Source organism: Chiloscyllium punctatum, chromosome 37, assembly GCF_047496795.1.
Source record: "Chiloscyllium punctatum isolate Juve2018m chromosome 37, sChiPun1.3, whole genome shotgun sequence".
Lineage (NCBI taxonomy): Eukaryota > Metazoa > Chordata > Chondrichthyes > Orectolobiformes > Hemiscylliidae > Chiloscyllium > Chiloscyllium punctatum.
This window is the reverse complement of record NC_092775.1, coordinates 12216397-12235114: the sequence shown is the minus strand read 5'-3', so window position 1 is coordinate 12235114 and position 18718 is coordinate 12216397. Positions and strand designations below refer to the sequence as shown.

Below are 18718 nucleotides of genomic sequence, written 5' to 3'. Positions count from 1 at the left end.
GACTTGCCATACAATAGCTTTGATCAAAAAACAGAAAATACACTGTCTAGGTTACCAAATCCAACTTGATAGAAGACAGTACAATTGCCTTACCTTGCTAGGGCTTTGGTTAGAAATTCAGAGTCCTGGCTTATTCTGTCAACCAGCATATTAAAGTCTTGTTGAACCTCACACGCCTGTGTGAACAGTTTCTTCGGTACAGGTGATGGGAAGAGACTAAATGGTGCATAGCTAGTTGCCTTTTGAAAAAGAAAGAAAAATTGTGTCGATCAATTAATTTTGGTGTCTGACACATATTAGAATTCAACAAATAAAGGATATAAGAAAGAATAAAAACAACAACTGCTGGAAGTTTTACAACATTAATGGAACCACAATGATGCTCCATTCAAGTGTGTGATGGGACACGACAGGTTAATATCGTGGGTGCTGACTTTGTCCTAACGGAAGGTCTGTTTACTTGCATTTATACTGAGTCTTAAAATGTATCAAAGTCTCCCAAAGCACATAATACAGAACAAATATCGTCAAGTCAGAGGAAGAGATATGTGGATCAAGCGATCACGTTCTTGCCAAACGGTGATCAGTTTTAAGGAGCAAACATCTACACAAGGAGGGACAAGGCAGCAGAGAGATTTCAGGCGGCAATTCCTGAGCAACATAGCAGAAAAGATAGCGACCAATCATGGGACAAAGGAAATGTTTGGGGCAGGGTGCAAAGAAATGTCAGAACTGAGAAATTATGGAGTTCTAGGAGGCCTAGAGCTGGAAGAGAAGAAAATAGGTAGAGCTCATATAAGAATCTAAACGTCAGCATGAGAACTCAGAAATCAAAGAGTTTGAGACGAGAGTGTACATCAGGGTCAAGAATGATCCATGGGTAAAAGTGAAACAGCCTCTTGTTGACTTTCACAAACTGAATTCACATCCCCAAATTGTAAGAATGGGAATGGAGTACATGTCTGGTTCCTCACCTAGACCCTCCTTGCTCCTGGATTACTGATCCAGCAACATAATCACCAGTAAAAGGTAGTCAGTAAATAAAGCAATGAGAATGGTTTCACTTAACCTGTTATGGACATTACTTTGGTGTTGGGTTTATGAAAGGCACTACATAGATGCAAGTCCTCAGTTCTTTCTCACAAACTAGGTTGTACATTTGCTCACAGAGATGGTAGATTTGGTTTCAGATGTTTCGTCACCATGCTAGGTAACATTATCAGTGAGCCTCTGACGAAGCATTGGTATTCCATCCCACTTGCTATTTATCTGTCTCAGTTTGTTGTGGTGGGTGATATCACTTCCAGTTCTATTTCGGAGAGATTGGTAAATGGGACCCATATCGATATGCTTGGTAATGGAGTTCTGGTTTGAATGCCAGGCCTCTTGGAATTCCCGAGCAGGTGTTTGTCTAGCCTGTCCCAGGATGGATGTATTGTCCCAGTTGAATTTGTGTCCCTCTTCATTTGTGTCCATAGATACCAGTGACAGTTGGTCATGTCTTTAGGTGGCTATTTGGTGTGCTCATGTATCCTGGTGGCTAGCTTACTGCCCATCTGTCCAACATAATGTTGGTTCCAGTCCTTGCAGGGTATTTTGTATGTGATGCTCATTCTGCTGGCTGTGGGTATAGGGCCCTGTAAAGTCATCAGGAGCTGTTCCAGTATGTTGGTAGGTTTGTAAGCCAACATGATGCCTAGGGGCCAGAGTACTCTAGTCATCATCGTTGAGATGTTTGTAATGTATGGCAGGATGGCTAGAGTTTCTGGGTGTGTTGTGTAGGAATTGGTGGACTGCGCTTTTCAGGTACCCAATGTCCCTGAATATGGATGTAGGTTTGCTCACTGAGCTGGAAGGTTCATTTTCAGATGTTTCATCACCATACTATGTAACATCTTCAGTGAGCCTCCGGACAAAACACTTATATTTCTTGCTTTGTATTTATATCTTTTGGTTTCCTTGGATTGGAGATGTCATTTCCTGTGGTGATGTCATTTCCTGTTCTTTTTCTCAGAGGTGGTAAATAGGATCCAAGTCAACGTGTTTGTTGATAGACTTCCAGTTGGAATGCCATGCCTCTAGGAATTCTCGTATGTGTCTCTATTTGGCTGGTCCTAGGATGGATGTGTTGTCCCAGTCGAAGTGGTTTCCTTCCTTATCTGTATGTGAGGATACTAGTCAGAATGTGTCATGTCTTTTTGTGGCTAGTTGATGTTCATGTATCTTGGTGGCTAGTTTTCTGCCTGTTTGTCCAATGTGGTGTTTGTTACAGTTCTTGCACAGTATTTTATAAGTGACGTTAGTTTATTGGGAAATGACATCACCAACCCAAGGAAACCAAAACACAAATAGAAAGCAGGAAACATCAGCAGTGCTTTGTCCTGAGGCTCACTGAAGATGTTACCGAGCAGGGTGACAAAATGTCTGAAAACAAACCTTCCAGCTCAGCGAGCAAACCTACATCCAGAACCTCAACTGAGCTACAAATCTTTTCAAAGCTTACTGAATACGTTGTATAGGTGTTTTTCCTCGGCTTCTCAGTTCTGGGTGCTGCAGTGCGTTGTGGCTCGTTTAAATAATGTCCTGATGCAGCTCCATTTGTGGGTGTTGGGATGATTGCTCCTGTAGTTGAGTATCTGGTCAGTGTGTGGCTTTCCTATAAATATTGGTCTGCAGCTCTCCATTGGCTTTGCATTCTACCAGGACATCTAGGCTAGGAAATCTCTTCCTCTTTGGTGAACTTTATACCGGTAAGGATGTTGTTTAAACGTCTGTGGGTTTCTTCTGATTTGATGCGGTTCGGGATGACAAAGTTGTCATCCACATAGCGGACCCAAAGCTTGGGCTGGATTGTGGGAAGGGCTGTTTGTTCTAACCTCTGCATAACTGCTTTTGCTAACAGTCCTGATATTGGTGATTGCATAGGCATCCTATTGATTTGTTTGTACATCTTGTCATTGAAGGTGAAGTGACTTGTTAGGCACAAGTTTATCAGAGGAGAAAGTGAGGACTGCAGATGCTGGAGATCAGAGCTAAAAATGTGTTGCTGGAAAAGCGCAGCAGGTCAGGGAGCATCCAAGGAGCAGGAGAATCAACGTTTCGGGCATCAGCCCTTCTTCAGGAAGAAGGGCTGATGCCCGAAACGTCGATTCTCTAGTGTAAAACAAAGACTAGTGTAAAACAAAGACTCTCAAAAGGACCAACCTCAGAGCTAGACGGCTCCTCTTTCGTCCTCATGAGAACTCCATGAAGAAGAGCTGCATCCTTTGCTGCTACGATCAGCTGTTGGATAAGGCTATTGTTGTGGAGCACTTCATCTTCAGCAACTGGAGGCAAAAGCACCTGCCAGAAAACAATACACCCAAAATCAGAAACATTAGAAGGTCAACAAGTTTGCATATTCTTTCTTCCAACCTTCCCACCATCTTCACCTCATCCCTCCTCTCAACTCACGTCATTCGGAACCTCGAGTGCTGCTGGACAGAATATAAGAGACATTAGAGAATTGTAGAAAATATTAATTGGGAGGAAAAAAATTAGAGTATGATAGAACACTAGCTGGAAATTCAAACTTGGATACCAAGAGTTTCTACGAGAGATTTAAAAAAAAGGGAATATGTGACAGTAGTCCTTCTGAGAGGGCGCACATGGAGTTATTAATTGATTGCTGGTCTAACACCAAGTGGACTGGAGTTGTTGAGGAAGGCAGTTCCCTACCTACATCGAAAGGGCAACTAGAGATAGGCAATAAATTCTGGCAAAACACACACACTCCATGAATTAATTTTTTAAATATGATATTTATGCGAGGTCCCCACCTTATCTTACATGATGGCCACAAACCCACCTCATCAAGTGCCCTGGATAAATCTCATTTCGTTGGCGCTCATTTTCATAGACTGTCCTCAGAGTCACAGAAAAAGCCCATCACTCCCATGTCAGTCAAAAGAACCCAATTATTCTAATCCCATTTTTAAGCATGTGGCCCATAGCCTTATATGCTTCGGCATCTCAAGTGCATATCTAAATACTTCTTAAATGTTATGGAGGGTTTCTGCCTGTTACCCCATTCAGCAATAGGTTCAAGACTGCCAACATCCTCTGGGTGAAAATATTTTTCCACAAATCCTGACTTTACCTTCTGACCTTTTCCTTAAATCTATGCCCCTGATCACTGATCTCTCCAAAGAGGAAGGTTTCAGTCCATCCTATTTGTGCCCCTCAATCTTATATATCTCAACCATGCTCCTCCCTCAGTCTCCTCAGCTCAAAGGAAAACAACCAGTTTATCCAACCTAACTTCATAACTAATACTCTCGAGCTGAAGCAACATCCTGCAAAATCTCCTCCCTACCCTCATCAGTACAATCACATCCCTCCTATGACATAGAATCACAAAACTCTAGCAGGTATTTGCAGGTAAAGGGATGGCTGGAAAATGGGAAGCCTTCAGAAATGAGATAACAAGTACCCAGAGAAAGTATATTCCTGTCAGGGTGAAAGGGAAGGCTGGTAGGTATAGGGAATGCTGGGTGACTAAAGAAATTGAGGGTTTGGTTCAGAAAAAGAAGGAAGCACATATAGACAGGATAGATCGAGTGAATCCTTAGAAGAGTATAAAGAAAGTAGGAGTATACTTGAGGGAAATCAGGAGGGCAAAACGGGGACATGAGATAGCTTTGGCAAACAGAATTAAGGAGAATCCAAAGGGTTTCTACAAATATATTAAGGACAAAAGGGTAACTAGGGAGAGAATAGGGCCCCTCAAAGATCAGCAAGGCAGCCTTTGTGTGGAGCCACAAAAAAATGGGGAAGATACTAAATGAATATTTTGTATCAGTATTTACTCTGGAAAAGGATATGGAAGATATAGACTGTAGGGAAATAGATGGTGACATCTTGAAAGATGTCCAGATTACAGAGGAGGAAGTGATGGATGTCTTAAAACGGTTAAAGGGGGATAAATCCCCAGGACCTGATCAGGTGTACCCAAGAACTCTGTGGGAAGCTAGAGAAGTGATTGCTGGGCCTCTTGCTGAGATATTTGTATCATCGATAATCACAGGTGAGGTGCCGGAAGACTGGAGGTTGGCAAACGTGGTGCCACTGTTTAGGAAGGGTGGTAAGGACAAGCCAGGGAACTATAGACCGGTGAGCCTGACCTCGGTGGTGGGCAAGTTGTTGGAGGGAATCCTGAGGGACACGATGTACATGTATTTGGAAAGGCAAGGAGTGATTTGGGATAGTTAACACGGCTTTGTGCGTGGGAAATCATGTCTCTCAAACTTGGTTGAGTTTTTTGAAGTAACAAAGAAGATGAGGGCAGAGCAGTAGATGTGATCTATATGGACTTCAGTAAGGCGTTCGACAAGGTTCCCCATGGGAGACTGATTAGCAAGGTTAGATCTCATGGAATACAGGGAGAACTAGTCATATGGATACAGAACTGGCTCAAAGGGAGAGCCACAAGGAACAGTGCTGGGCGCTCTCCTTTTTGTCATTTACATAAATGATTTGGATGCCAGCATAAGAGGTACAGTTTGCAGATGACACCAAAATTGGAGGTGTAGTGGACAGCGAAGAGGGTTACTTCAGATTACAACAGGATCAATGGGCTGAGAAGTGGCAGATGGAGTTTAATTCAGATAAATGAGAAGTGCTGCATTTTGGGAAAGCAAATCTTAACAGGACTTATACACTTACTGGTAAGGTCCTGAGGAGTGTTGCTGTACAAAGAGACCTTGGAGTACAGGTTCATAGCTCCTTGAAAGTGGAGTCACAGGTAGATAGGATAGTGAAAAAGGCATTTGGTATGCTTTCCTTTATTGGTCAGAGTATTGAGTACAGGAGCTGGGAGGTCATGTTGCGGCTGTACAGGACATTGGTTAGGCCACTGTTGGAATACTGCGCGCAATTCTGGTCTCCTTCCTATCGGAAAGATGTTGTGAAACTTGAAAGGATTTACAAGCATGTTTACCAGGGTTAGAGGATCTGAGCTACAGGGAGAGGCTGAACAGGCTGGGGCTATTTCCCCTGGAGCGGAGGCTGAGGGGTGACCTTATCAAGGTTTACAAAATTAAGAGGGGCACGGATAGGGTAAATAGACAAAGTCTTTTCCCTGGGGTCAGGGAGTACAGAACTAGAAGGCATAGGTTTAGGGTGAGGGGGGAAAGATATAAAAGAGACCTAAGGGGCAACTTTTTCACATAGAGGGTGGTACATGTATGGAATGAGCTGCCAGAGGAAGTGGTGGAGGCTGGTACAATTGCAACATTTAAGAGGCATTTGGATGGGTATGTGAATAGGAAGGGTTTGGAGGGATATGGGCCGGGTGCTGGCAGGTGGGACTAGATTGGGTTGGGATATCTGGTTGGTATGGACGGGTTGGACCGAGGGCCTGTTTTCATGCTGTACATCTGTATGACTCTATAAGTGCATCACCTCATATTTATTTGGAATGAGTTCCACTTGCCACTGATCAGCCCATCTATACATTCCAGTGATCTCTTGTAACCTCCTCGATATTTTAACACCCCACTACTTTCAATAGTCAATAGGTGCAGGAAGAGGCCATTCGGCCCTTTGAGCCAGCACCACCATTCATTATGATCATGGCTGATCATCCACAATCAGTATCCTGCTCCTGCCTTAGCACCATAACCCTTGATTCCACTATCTTGAAGAGCTCTATTCATCTCCAGAGACTTGGTCTCCACTGCCTTCTGGGGCAGAGCATTCTATATAATCGACCACTCCGGGTGACGAAGTTTCTCCTCAACTTTGTTCTAAATGACCTACCCCTTACTTTTAAACTGTGTCCTCTGGTTCTGGACTCACCCATCAATGGAAACACACTTCCTACCTCCAGAGTGTCCAATCCTTTAATAATCTTATACGTCTCAAATCAGATCCCCTCTCATCCTTCTAAACTCAAGGGTATACAAGCCCAGTCGCTCCAATCTTTCAACATATGATAGTCCCGCCATTCCAGGAATTGACCTCGTGAACCTATGCTGCACTCCCTCAATAGCCAGAATGTCCTTCCTCAAATTTGGAGACCAAAGCTGCACACAAAACTCCAGGTGCGGTCTCACCAGGGCCCAATACAGCTGCAGAAGGACCTCTTCTCTCCTACACTCAATCCCTCTTGTTATGAAGGCCAGCATGCCATTAGCTTTCTTCACTGCCTGCTGTACCTGCATGCTTGCTTTCATCGACTGATGTACAAGAACACCTAACAACTTCGTAACAACTTGTCATTTAGCTCAGAAATTGCATAAGAACACAGGGCTACTGGTATGACAAACAGAAGTAGCATGCAACAGACAGAGCTATGCAATTTGACAACTAATGCATCAGATCAAAACTTTGTTGTGAAATTATGAATGGTGGGGAACAATGAAACAACAGGGATTGGAGACTCTACAAATACTCCCCATCCTCAATGGGAAGGTGCCAGGACATCAATGCCAAAGACAAGGCTGAAACATTTTCAGTCAGATGTGGAGGATCCATCACTGCCTCCTCCTGAGATCCCAGCAACACAGATGCTCCTTTCCCTCATCTTATCTCAGGTCTTCAGATGCGTCAATTCTCTCTGCCTAATATCAAGAATCGACTGAAGGCCCTGAACGTGCAAGAACATTCTAGCAACAGTACTGAAAACTTCTGCTCCAGAAACATCAAATAGTGCTATCGAGCATCATCAACTCGATGGTCAAAATCCTCAATCACCCTTCCCAGGGGAGATGCTGGTGTAGTGGTAATGCCAGTAAGATGAGTAACACAGAACCCAGGCAAATGTTCAAGGACATACGTTCAAATCCCATCATAGTAGATCGTCGTATTTGAATTCAATAGAAATACAGAGGAACCTCTATTATCTGAATATCAATTATCCGAATATTGGATTATCCAAAGGTGATCAAGGTCCCAATAGAAACATTATCTCAAAGAGCTGTTTCAACCGATGGTATCTTTTATTTACAGGTACAACGATTAAAAACGAACTCGGCTCATCGAAATGTTGCAGAGAACAGTCTTGGAGAGTCCAGACACCGTCTGTAAATGACTGACTGACCCCCTGCACACACTCTCTCTTCCCTGAAGTTCTACACAGGGGTGTGCCCTAACCATTTCACCCCCACCCCCTTCCCCAGATAATCTCTCCCACATTGTCCTGTACAGGACAAAGATGCAACCTATCAAAACACTGTGCGCGTATGCTATTTGGCGTCTTACCCCACAAAGGCAGCAGCAGTTTGACTGTTGGTGTACAGTCCGGCTGCCCCGGGGGCAGGCAGGGCGGGGGGGTTTTGAATGGGGTGTTGGATGGGCTGGGGACAGGGTGGGAGCGGATGGGGAGGTGGTATTGGACAGGGTTGGGGGCAGCTGGGGTTGGTTAGGCAGTGGGGGCAGGGTCTTGCGCACAGTGCACTTTTGCCTCATCTCCTGAATGGGGAGCAGACTTCACAGAAAACTCCGAGTCCCAGAGGAAATCAATTAACCGAATAATCAATTATCCGAAAGAAAGAGTGCCCGCCCATCTCATTCAGATAATCGAGGTTCCTCTGTACTCTGGAATAAAAAGCTTTAATAATAACAACCCCATATTGTTAATTAAAAAGGGCAATGTTCTTTAGGGAAGGAAATCTGCTATCCTCACCTGGTCTGGCCTACATGTGACTCCAGAACCACACCAATAAATACTGGACTAGCCAATACTGCCCATATCAAGTGAATGACGTTATAAGAAAAATTACATTTATCTATGTCAACTACTGTAAAGCACTGGAGAGGTGCAGGCTCTGCTTATGATGCAGAAGGAAAGAGAATGGGAAAAGGAATTGAAAGGATTTATCCCCAATGGACACAGGAGTGATGTTGTCCAAAGACAACAAAAAGCATTTTATAGTAAATGCCTCAATACCTTCTGGTGGGTAGGTAACAGCAGAATATATCTCAATTCCTAATAGCTCTAGGGCACTGTCAGAGGGCTGTCAGTCCCGCCCCAACTGTGGCAAATAAACTTGACCATTCTCCGAAAAATGTGAAAGCTCTTTGAAAACATTGGGCAGTCAGTTCAGCAGCACCACCCTTTCCTTACAGCCTTGGAATTGTTTCCTTTTCAATTTTCCAACCAACACCCTTTGAAAAAAAGAACAAATCACAAAGGCACCTCTCTACACCACCCTTTCAAAGAATGCACTCCAAAACACTGGAAAGAAATGTTCCAACTCTCCCCAGTTCTTTTTTGTTAGTTCCCTTAAATCCTTTAATCCTCTGGTTACTGACCCACCTTTAAAGTTTCTCTCTACCATGCGAGCGAAATCTTAAATTGTGAATTCTCCAACACCGCGTATTGCCATGGATGGTACACTTGCCCAAACAGTGCTTTTTTGAAATCCAGAGATTAGAGAACTATATTGAGGTTGATGTCAGGCCAGGGCTGAGGGAGGGCTACACTACTTAAGGAGTCAGGTTTCATGAAGTCAAATTCCAGCCATCCCCATCCCTCACGAGGCACAAAAAAAAACAACTGAACATGTGCAAAGAGAAAAATTGAAGGTATCCTGGGTGAGGTGACCAATATTTATTCCTCAAACTCAATACAAGATGATTTAGCGATTATCACATCGGTGTTTGGCAGAGCTGGCTGTGTGCACATTCGCTGTCCCATTGAACACTTCAAATATATCCTTTTAGGACCACTGAGGAAAGTCCTAAAGTCACGCAAGATGTAATAAAGTTAAAAACTACAGAACACCAGATTATAGTCCAACAGGTTTACTTGTAAACGCTAGCTATCTGATAAAGGAGCAGCTCTCCGAAAGCTAGTGCTGCCAAATAAATCTGTTGGACTATAACGTTGTATTGTGCAATTTTTAAACTTTGTCCACCAAGTCCAACACTGGCTCCTGTACATCAAGATATAATCAAAAAGCAAGTCTACTTCTAGTTAACTGTCTATTTTACCTTTTCTGTGAAGCAGAGATAGTAAAGGGAGGTAATCATTGATTCGTTGGAGAACATCATTACTCCTACCTGCTGTACTTTATTCTTTCGCGGGCATTGTTGGTAAGGTCAGCATTTGTCGCCCCCTGTTTATAATTTCCCTTGACGGGAGTGGTTTAATCAGCCATTTCACGGGTCAGTTTAAAAATGAACCACACTGTGTGTGGACTCACACGTTGGCCAAACCAGGTAAGATTTCTTTCCCAAAAGAGCATTCATGAACAAATCGCTTTTACACCAAATCAACAATAGAGTCATGGTCAATGCTATGGGGACTAACTTGGTAATTTATATTTATTGTATTCAAAGGTTGCTGGGGGGTGGGGGGTTTGACCCAGTGGCTGGGCAGCATTCATCAGCTTTTGCAGCGGGTGTAGGGTGGGGGGAGGAAAGAGAACCTCTGGATTTTTAGTGCAGTGACATAACCACAGAACCATCGTCACCCTAGTTATCTGAAATTGAATTGTACCAGTAAAACCTGGAGGGATACAGGGTACATACTGAAAAATTTAGGAATGTACGAGGTAAATTCCTTTCAACTTAAAATTTCTGGTGAAAACTGACAAGCAAAAACCATCCTTTAAGAATGGAGGACATATTATGGGAGGTTACTTACGACAGTTTGTCCATCAAGTTTACACAAGTTCCCCATGAAACAATCCAGTCGGTCCCACCTGCCTGCTCATTCCCCACTGCCCCACAGACTCATTGTTGTCAAGTGCTTAACCAATTTCTTTCCAAAATGATTCATTTCCACCTCTGCACAGAAACTGGGAGTAGGTCCTTCAGTTCTGTCAACTGATCATGGTTGATCCTCCACCTCAATGCCGTATCCTCACTTTCTCTCCATACCATGACACCATTAAGATAGAGAAAAAAAATCTTTCTTGAATACATTCAGTGACCTAGCCTTCTGTCGTACTGAATTCCACAGATTCACTCTGAGTGAAGAAACGTTTCCTCATCTCAGCCCTAAATGGCTACCTCATATCCCAAGACTGTGACCCCTGGTTTCGACACACCCTAACTAGGGAAACATCCACCCTCCACCTAGTTTATACAGCCTGTTAGAATTTTATATGTTTCACACCCTCTTGTCCTTTGAAACTCTAGTGAATCCAATCCAAGGCAACCATTGCTTTGCCAAAAGTATTGCAATTCAGCTTTTGTTTGATATGCATTCTGAAATGGTGGTTAAAATATTTGCATAAGTTAACAGCCATTTTGGATATTTGGGCCAGGTTTTTTTTTGTATTTGTGATTGAATTTATTCTGAAGCAGGTTACAAATTCTAATGACCTTCCAATTAGAGTTTTCTAATATTACAAAGTGATCTTCCTCAATTGGGCCAGTGGGCTGAGGAGTGGAAGATGGATTAATTAAGATAAATGAGAGGTTTGGCATTTTGGTAAAACAAACCTGAGAAGGATTTGCACAATTAATGGTAGGGCCTAGGTAGTCAGAGTCAGAGATGTACAGCACAGAAGCAGACACATCAGTCCAACCTGTCCATGCTGACCGGATATCCTAACTTAATCTAGTCCCATTTGCCAGCACTTGGCATATATCCCTCGAAAGCCTTCCTATTCATATTCCCATTCAGATGGCTTTTAAATGCTATATTGTACCAGCCTCCACCACTTCCTCTGGCAGCTCATTCAGTACATGTACCACCCTTTGCGTGAAATAGTTGCCCCTTAGGTCTCCTTTATATCTTTCCCCTCTCACTCTAAACCTATGCCTTCTAGTTCTGGATTCCCCAACCCCAGGGAAAAGACTTGGTCTATTTATACCATTCATGCCCCTCATGATTTTGTAAACCTCTATAAGGTCACCCCTCAGCCTCCGATGCTCCAGGGAAAACAGCCCCAGCCTGTTCAGCCTCTCCCTGTAGCTCAAATCCTCCAACCCTGACAACATCCTTGCAAATCTTTTCTGAATCCTTTCAAGTTTCACAACATCCTCTGGATATAAAGGAGACCAGAATTGCATGCAATATTCCAAAGGTTGCCGAACCAATGTCCTGTACGGCCTCAACATGACCTCACAACACCTATCCTCAATGCTCTGACCAATAAAGGAAAGCACACCGAACGCCTTCTTCACTATCCTATCTACCTGCGGCTTCACTTTCAAGGAGCTATGAACCTGCACTCCAAGGTCTCTTCGTTCAGCAACCCTCCCGAGGACCTTTCCCTGAAGTTGTACAAGTCCTGCTCTGATCAGCCCATTGGCCCATCTGCTCAAGATCCCATTGTACGCTGAGGGAACCTTCTTCACATCCACTACACCTCCAATTTTGGTGTCATCTGCAAACTTACTAACTGTACCTCTTATGTTCACATCCAAATCATTTATATAAAATGACAAAAAGTAGAGGACCCAGCACTGATCCTTGTGGCACTCCACTGGTCACAGGCTTCCACTCCGAAAAACAGCCCTCCACCACCACCCTCTGTCTTCTACCTTTTGAGCCAGTTCTGTATCCAAATGGCTAGTTCCCCTTGTATTCTACGAGATCTAACCTTGCTAACCAGTCTCCCATGGGGAACCTTGTCGAACGCCTTATTGAAGTCCATATAGATCACATCTACCGCTCTGTCCTCATCAATCCTCTTTGTTATTTCTTCAAAAAAACGAGAGATGATTTTCCACACACAAAGCCATGTTAACTATCCCTAATCAGTCCTTGCCTTTCCTAATAAAGTACATCCTGCTCCTCAGGATTCCCTCCAACAACTTGCCACCACCGACGTCAGACTCACCAGTCTATAGTTCCCTGGATTGTCCTTACCACCCTTCTTGCAGTGTGGCACCACGTTAGTCAATCTCCAGTCTTTTGGCACCTCACCTGTGACTATCAATGATCCAAATATCTCAACAAGGAGCCCAGCAATCACTTCCCTAGCTTCCCACAGAGTTCTCGGGTACACCTGATCAGGTCCTGGGGATTTATCCAAGTTTATGCATTTCAGGACATCCAATACTTCCTCCTCTGTATTATGGACATTTTTCAAGATGTCACCATCTATTTCTCCATATTCTATATCTTCCATGTCCTTCTCCACAGTAAGTACTGATGCAAAATAATCGTTTAGTATCTCCCCCATCTCCTGCGGCTCCACACATGGCTGCCTTGCAGATCTTTGAGGGGGCCCTATTTTCTCCATGGTTACCATATTGTCCTCAATGTATTTGTAAAGTCCCTTTGGATTCTACCAAACTCTGTTTGCCAAAGCTATTTCATGTCCCCTTTTTGCCCTCCTGATTTCCCTCAAGTATACTCCTACTGCCATTATACTCTAAGGATTCACTCGATCTCTCCTGTCTGTACCTGACATATGCTTCCTTCTTTTTCTTAACAAAACCCTCTATTTCTCTAGTCATCCAGCATTCCCTGTCACCCTAACAGGAGTATATGGTCTCGACTCTCGTTATCTCATTTCTGAAGGCTTCTCATTTTCCAGCTGTCCCAATCAGCTTTTGAGCGTTCTTGGTAAAAACAATGACTGCAGATGCTGAAAATCAAATACTGGATTAGTGGTGCTGGAAGAGCACAGCAGTTCAGGCAGCATCCAACGAGCAGCGAAATCAACGTTTCGGGCAAAAGCCCTTCATCAGGAATAAAGGCAGTGAGCCTGAAGCATGGAGAGATAAGCTAGAGGAGGGTGGGGGTGGGGAGAGAGTAGCATAGAGTACAATGGGTGAGTGGGGGAGGAGATGAAGGTGATAGGTCAAGGAGGAGAGGGTGGAGTGGATAGGTGGAAAAGAAGATAGGCAGGTCGGACAAGTCAAGGAGGCAGTAACTGAGCTGGAAGTTTGAAACTAGGATGAGGTGGGGGAAGGGGAAATGAGGAAGCTGTTGAAGTCCACATTGATGCCCTGGGGTTGAAGTGTTCCGAGGCGGAAGATGAGGCGTTCTTCCTCCAGGCGTCTGGTGGTGAGGGAGCGGCCGTGAAGGAAGCCCAGGACCTCCATGTCCTCGGCAGAGTGGGAGGGGGAGTTGAAATGTTGGGCCACGGGGCGGTTTGGTTGATTGGTACGGGTGTCTCGGAGATGTTCCCTAAAGCGCTCTGCTAGGAGGCGCCCAGTCTCCCCAATGTAGAGGAGACCGCATCGGGAGCAACGGATACAATAAATGATATTGGTGGATGTGCAGGTGAAACTTTGATGGATGTGGAAGGCTCCTTTAGGGCCTTGGATAGAGGTGAGGGAGGAGGGATGGATGTGGAAGGCTCCTTTAGGGCCTTGGATAGAGGTGAGGGAGCGTTCTTGCCTAATACTGTCAAAATTAGCCTTCCTCCAATTTAGAGATCTGGTCTCTCCTTTTCCATCACTATTTAAAAACTAATAGAATTATGGTCGCTGACCCCAAAGTGCTCCCCCATGATACCTCAGTTACCTGCCCTGCCTTATTTCCCAAGAAATAGGTTATGCACCTTCTCTAGTAGGTACATCCACTTATTGGAGTGTAGTGAGGTTGAGGGGTAACCTTAGAGAGGTTTTATAAAATCAGGAGGGACATAGATAAGGTGAATAGCAAAGGTCTTTTTCCCAAGTTGGGGGTGTTCAAAATTAGAGGGGACTTTTTTTAAGATGAGGAGAAAGTTTTTAAACAATGAGATGAGGGGCAACTTTTTTAATTCAGAGTGGTTTGTGTGTGGAATGAACTGACTGAGGACGTGCGATAGATACTGTTACAATGTTTAAAAGACATTTGGGTAAGTACATGAATAAGAAATGTTTGGAGGGATATGGACCGAGCGGGGGCAGACGGGACTAGTTTAGTTTGGGAACGTGGTCGGCTTGGACTAGTTGGACAGACAGGTGTGTTTCCATGCTGACTCTTTCTCCTCACACAACAGTCCAGCCATCCCTGACATCAGCCTGGTGAACCTCCACTGCACTTCATTTACTCATTTAGCAAGTATATCATTTTTTAGATAGGGACACCAAAACAACACCCAATATTCCAGGGTTGATCCCACCAAGGCCCTGTATAATTGCAGTAAAATATCCCTACGTCTGAACTCAAAACCTCTTGCAATAAAGGCTGTTATTACATTTGTCCATCTAATTGTTTGCTGCACTGGCCTGTCTCCTCTCATCAACTGGTACACAATGATACCTAGATGCATTTGTACATCCACATTGCTCAATATCATTTAAATGATACTCCAGCTTTCTGATTTTATTGTTTACACTGAACTGTATGAATCGACATTTAGCATGCCGTACTGACTCTGCCCACTTGCTCAACTTGTCTGAATCACCTTGAAGCCTCCCTGCATCCTCCTCACCCAACCTCGTGGGCACTGAGCACCAGATTAATAAGCAAACACACAAAAATGTTCTTCAAATTCCTGTTTATATCGGTTGGCCAGTTCTTAAAATCTGCGCTTCAGTCCTTGCACAATCAGCCAAAGGGAAGTTTGGTTTTCATTTCCTCGCCTGTCATAACTTTGCTGCATATACAATCACAGAATGGTGTACAAGTTTGAAGTTCTTGCAGCTTGTATGGACTAGGGCAAAGACTGCAGCTTGGTTAAAACAAATTGACCCAGGCAGCACAGGACGAGCAGCGAGAAGAATTAAAAAGAACGCAGTGGTAGGTCAGGACTGTACATTCAGGGAGATAGACACTGTTCTCTGGAGCAAAGAGCAACAACTCAGAAGGGTGTGTTCCCTACCCTGTGCCAGGGTTCAGCTTTGCTCCACGGGTCTGGAGTGGAACTTTGAATGAGGGGTATAGATTAATGAGGTAAACATCTATTCCTGATGAAGGGCTTTTGCCCAAAACGTCAACTTCGAAGCTACTTGGATGCTGCCTGCACTGCTGTGTTCTTCCAGCACCACTAATTCAGAGGTATAGATTAATGTCCCCTCTGAGCCCCACAGTCACTCAGATGATTCATCGACATGTGCGTCCACTGACTTCTGACTCCTCAAAGGTTGGCACAGTTACAGGAACACCTAGAGGAAGTGGGAGAGGGGTTCCGTTTAGACACCAGTGACATGGGCAAGACTAGTGAAGAGGTTCTCTTCAAGGAATATGTGTAGGTAAAAACTAAACCACAAAGCAGAATCTCAAAAGGTAATAATCACTGGATTATGTGGGCAGCACAGTGGCTAGCACTGCTGCCTCACAGCGCCAGAGACCCGGGTTCAATTCCCACCTCAGGCGACTCTCCGTGTGGAGTTTGCACATTCTCCCAGTGTCTGCGTGGATTTCCTCCGGGTGCTCCGGTTTCCTCCCACAATCCAAAAATGTGCAGGTTAGGCGAATTGGCCATGCTAAATTGCCCGTAGTGTTAGGTGAAGGGGTAAATGTAGAGAAATGGGTCTGGGTGGGTTGCACTTCGGCGGGTTGGTGTGGACTTGTTGGGCCGAAGGGCCTGTTTCCACACTAAGTAATCTAATCACTTGAGTCAGGTCCAAATTAGTGAGATACAAATAATGTGCAGGTGTCGATGTTGGTCTGGGGTAGACAAAGTCAAAAGTCACAAGACACCCAGTTATAGGTGAACGTCACCTGCTGAAGGAGCAGCACTCCGAACAATTGTAATTTAAAATAAACCTTTTGCACCAAACCTGCTGTCGTGTGACTTCTGACAAATGTAAATGAGATTTAAGAGATGTAAAAGGTAACGGTAAAGGTACGATAGTCTTACGAGATCATCTGGCTGCTATCTCATGAGAGGGAGTGGTAGATAACTAGTGGCCTTTAACCTGAGGGTCACCCATGCCTCGGTCAAGGAGAGCGATTGAGATGGACAGTCCTTCAGGGTAAACATCATCTGGCATGGGAAGTGAATGCTTGCAGCTGGCATCACAAACCAGCCATCCTGCCAACTTAGCTAGCCAAACAACAGGTGGGACAAGATTGAGTTGGGATACCTGGTCGGCGAGTTGGACCGAAGGCTCTGTTTCCGTGCTGTACATCTCTATGACTCAAACCCCTCAGCCAACAGGCTAGCATCGGAGAGGTGGGTTCTGGTTCGTGGAGCACTGGTACAAATACTAGGGAAAGTGAGGCCTGTGCTGATGGGGTAGTCTTCACCAGAAAGAGATGAGCGCAGTGATCGCGGCTTTTACCTGCCCCACCTCCCTCCATTTCTTTACCCCCCCCTCAACTTCTCGAAGCACAATACGGTCCCAAGCTCCGTGTGTCCTGCTGACAACGTGAGATCCCCCTCACCTTCGTGTCTTCAGCACATTTAGCAACCCGCACTCATTGCCATTGTCAATGTCATTGATTATTAATTACCAACAGTTGAGGCCCAACCCCATGTTCCAAATGTAAGCGAACCACAGTAGAGAGAGTTACTGGAGAATTACCTAATGATGATCAGCGGAATCGGAAATAAAGAGGCACACAAGCTCTCAGTTGACCCTGTGGGGAGGCAGGGCGATGCGGATGGAGGAGAGGAGACGGCCTTGCTGACTGCGCGGTCGCTCAGCAGGCCCCGGTGCAAAGGTCGGGCTGGCCTCAGGAGCCCCTGCGGTCAATGTTCTGAATGGAAAACCCTGAGAAAAGGGACCAAGGGGCTCGAGTTTTACCTCAAGCGGCTCCCTCGGCACCGAATTCAACTCAATTCCGGGGGGCAGCTCCCCATCAATCCCTCCCTCTCCCTGTCCGACCGCCTTTAAATTGCCGGAGAAACTCAGCGGGTCTGGCGACGTCTACGCGAGAGAAAGCAGCTCTGAGACACCCCCTACACCACTACAAACGAAACACTGATGTTCCTGTTCTTGTTTCTTTTATTCCAAGACATTCATCTCAATTGCTTCGAAAGTTTATGATTGTTTAAAGCAAATAAAAAGAAGAACCATATCCGCATGCGGTGCAAGGGGTGGGGAATATTAATGGTGTTAGGTCAGTAATTACCTCACTCTCTGACTTCCTGGGCAAAACCAGACTGGGCAGCCTCCCATGCATCCTGCTCCCGCCACCAGCTTCCCCCAACAACTCGCTACAAAACCTTGTTACAAAATTTTGGCTACACTTGCCAGGCCCCTCCCCCTCGCCTTGCCCTGACTGACAGCGGCTGCGGCCAATCACAGGTGGCTCTCCAATGCCGCTCCGCCCCCTGTCACCAATCACAGTCGCGGGCTACCCACCCCGCCCCCCCTGCCCCCCCGCCCCTGACTGGTGGCGCCTCCGGCCAATCAAGTGCGCCTCCAGGCCCGGCCCCCATCGGTTTCACCAATCGCTGTCCTGGCCGACAACCGGCTCGCCCACTCGCCTTCTGACTGACGGTAGTTGCATCCAGTCACAGGTGGCTCCGGGAACGCAACCCAGCACACCTCTCCGCCAATCACGGGTTTGGACCCAACTGACATTCAGCCAATCATCGATGAAACATGGGACGAACCTCGATAATCCTAGAACCAATCGCGGCCTCGACACCACTACGGACCCGCCCCTAGCTCCTGACGCCAAGCGTCTCCAGCCAATCATAGGTTAACGATTGCCCCCTACCCCGTCACTCAGGCACCAATCCATACCACGGGCGTGTGCCCAGCTCATGATTGATGGCACATCCAGCCAATTAAAGATGGATTATGCGAAGACCCTCACGCGACGTCCAACCACGAACCCGACTAAGGATTAGACCCGGCCCCTGCTTCATGATTGACGCGGACTATAGCCAATTACAAACGGCAAAAGGCACATCATTCCCGCCCCGTGAGACTGACTGGC

General features: G+C 45.4%; 1 protein-coding gene across 3 annotated transcripts in view; it reads right to left on the bottom strand.

The window, feature by feature from the left end:
- Positions 1-17975, bottom strand: part of gss (glutathione synthetase) — a 56819-nt gene extending 38844 nt beyond the window's left edge. The window contains exons 1-4 of one of the 3 annotated variants that reach the window (XM_072556270.1): positions 17903-17970; positions 15705-15987; positions 3205-3342; positions 94-239 (exon numbers count right to left, since the gene is read on the bottom strand). In XM_072556270.1, coding sequence (XP_072412371.1) covers positions 94-239; positions 3205-3237 — 179 coding nt within the window. In that variant the 5' untranslated portion in view covers positions 3238-3342; positions 15705-15987; positions 17903-17970. Of the gene's footprint in view, positions 1-93; positions 240-3204; positions 3343-15704; positions 15988-17352; positions 17568-17902 lie in introns of those variants that run through there. The other 2 variants (XM_072556269.1, XM_072556271.1) reach the window with 2 other exon arrangements.
- Positions 17976-18718: the final 743 nt, after the last annotated feature.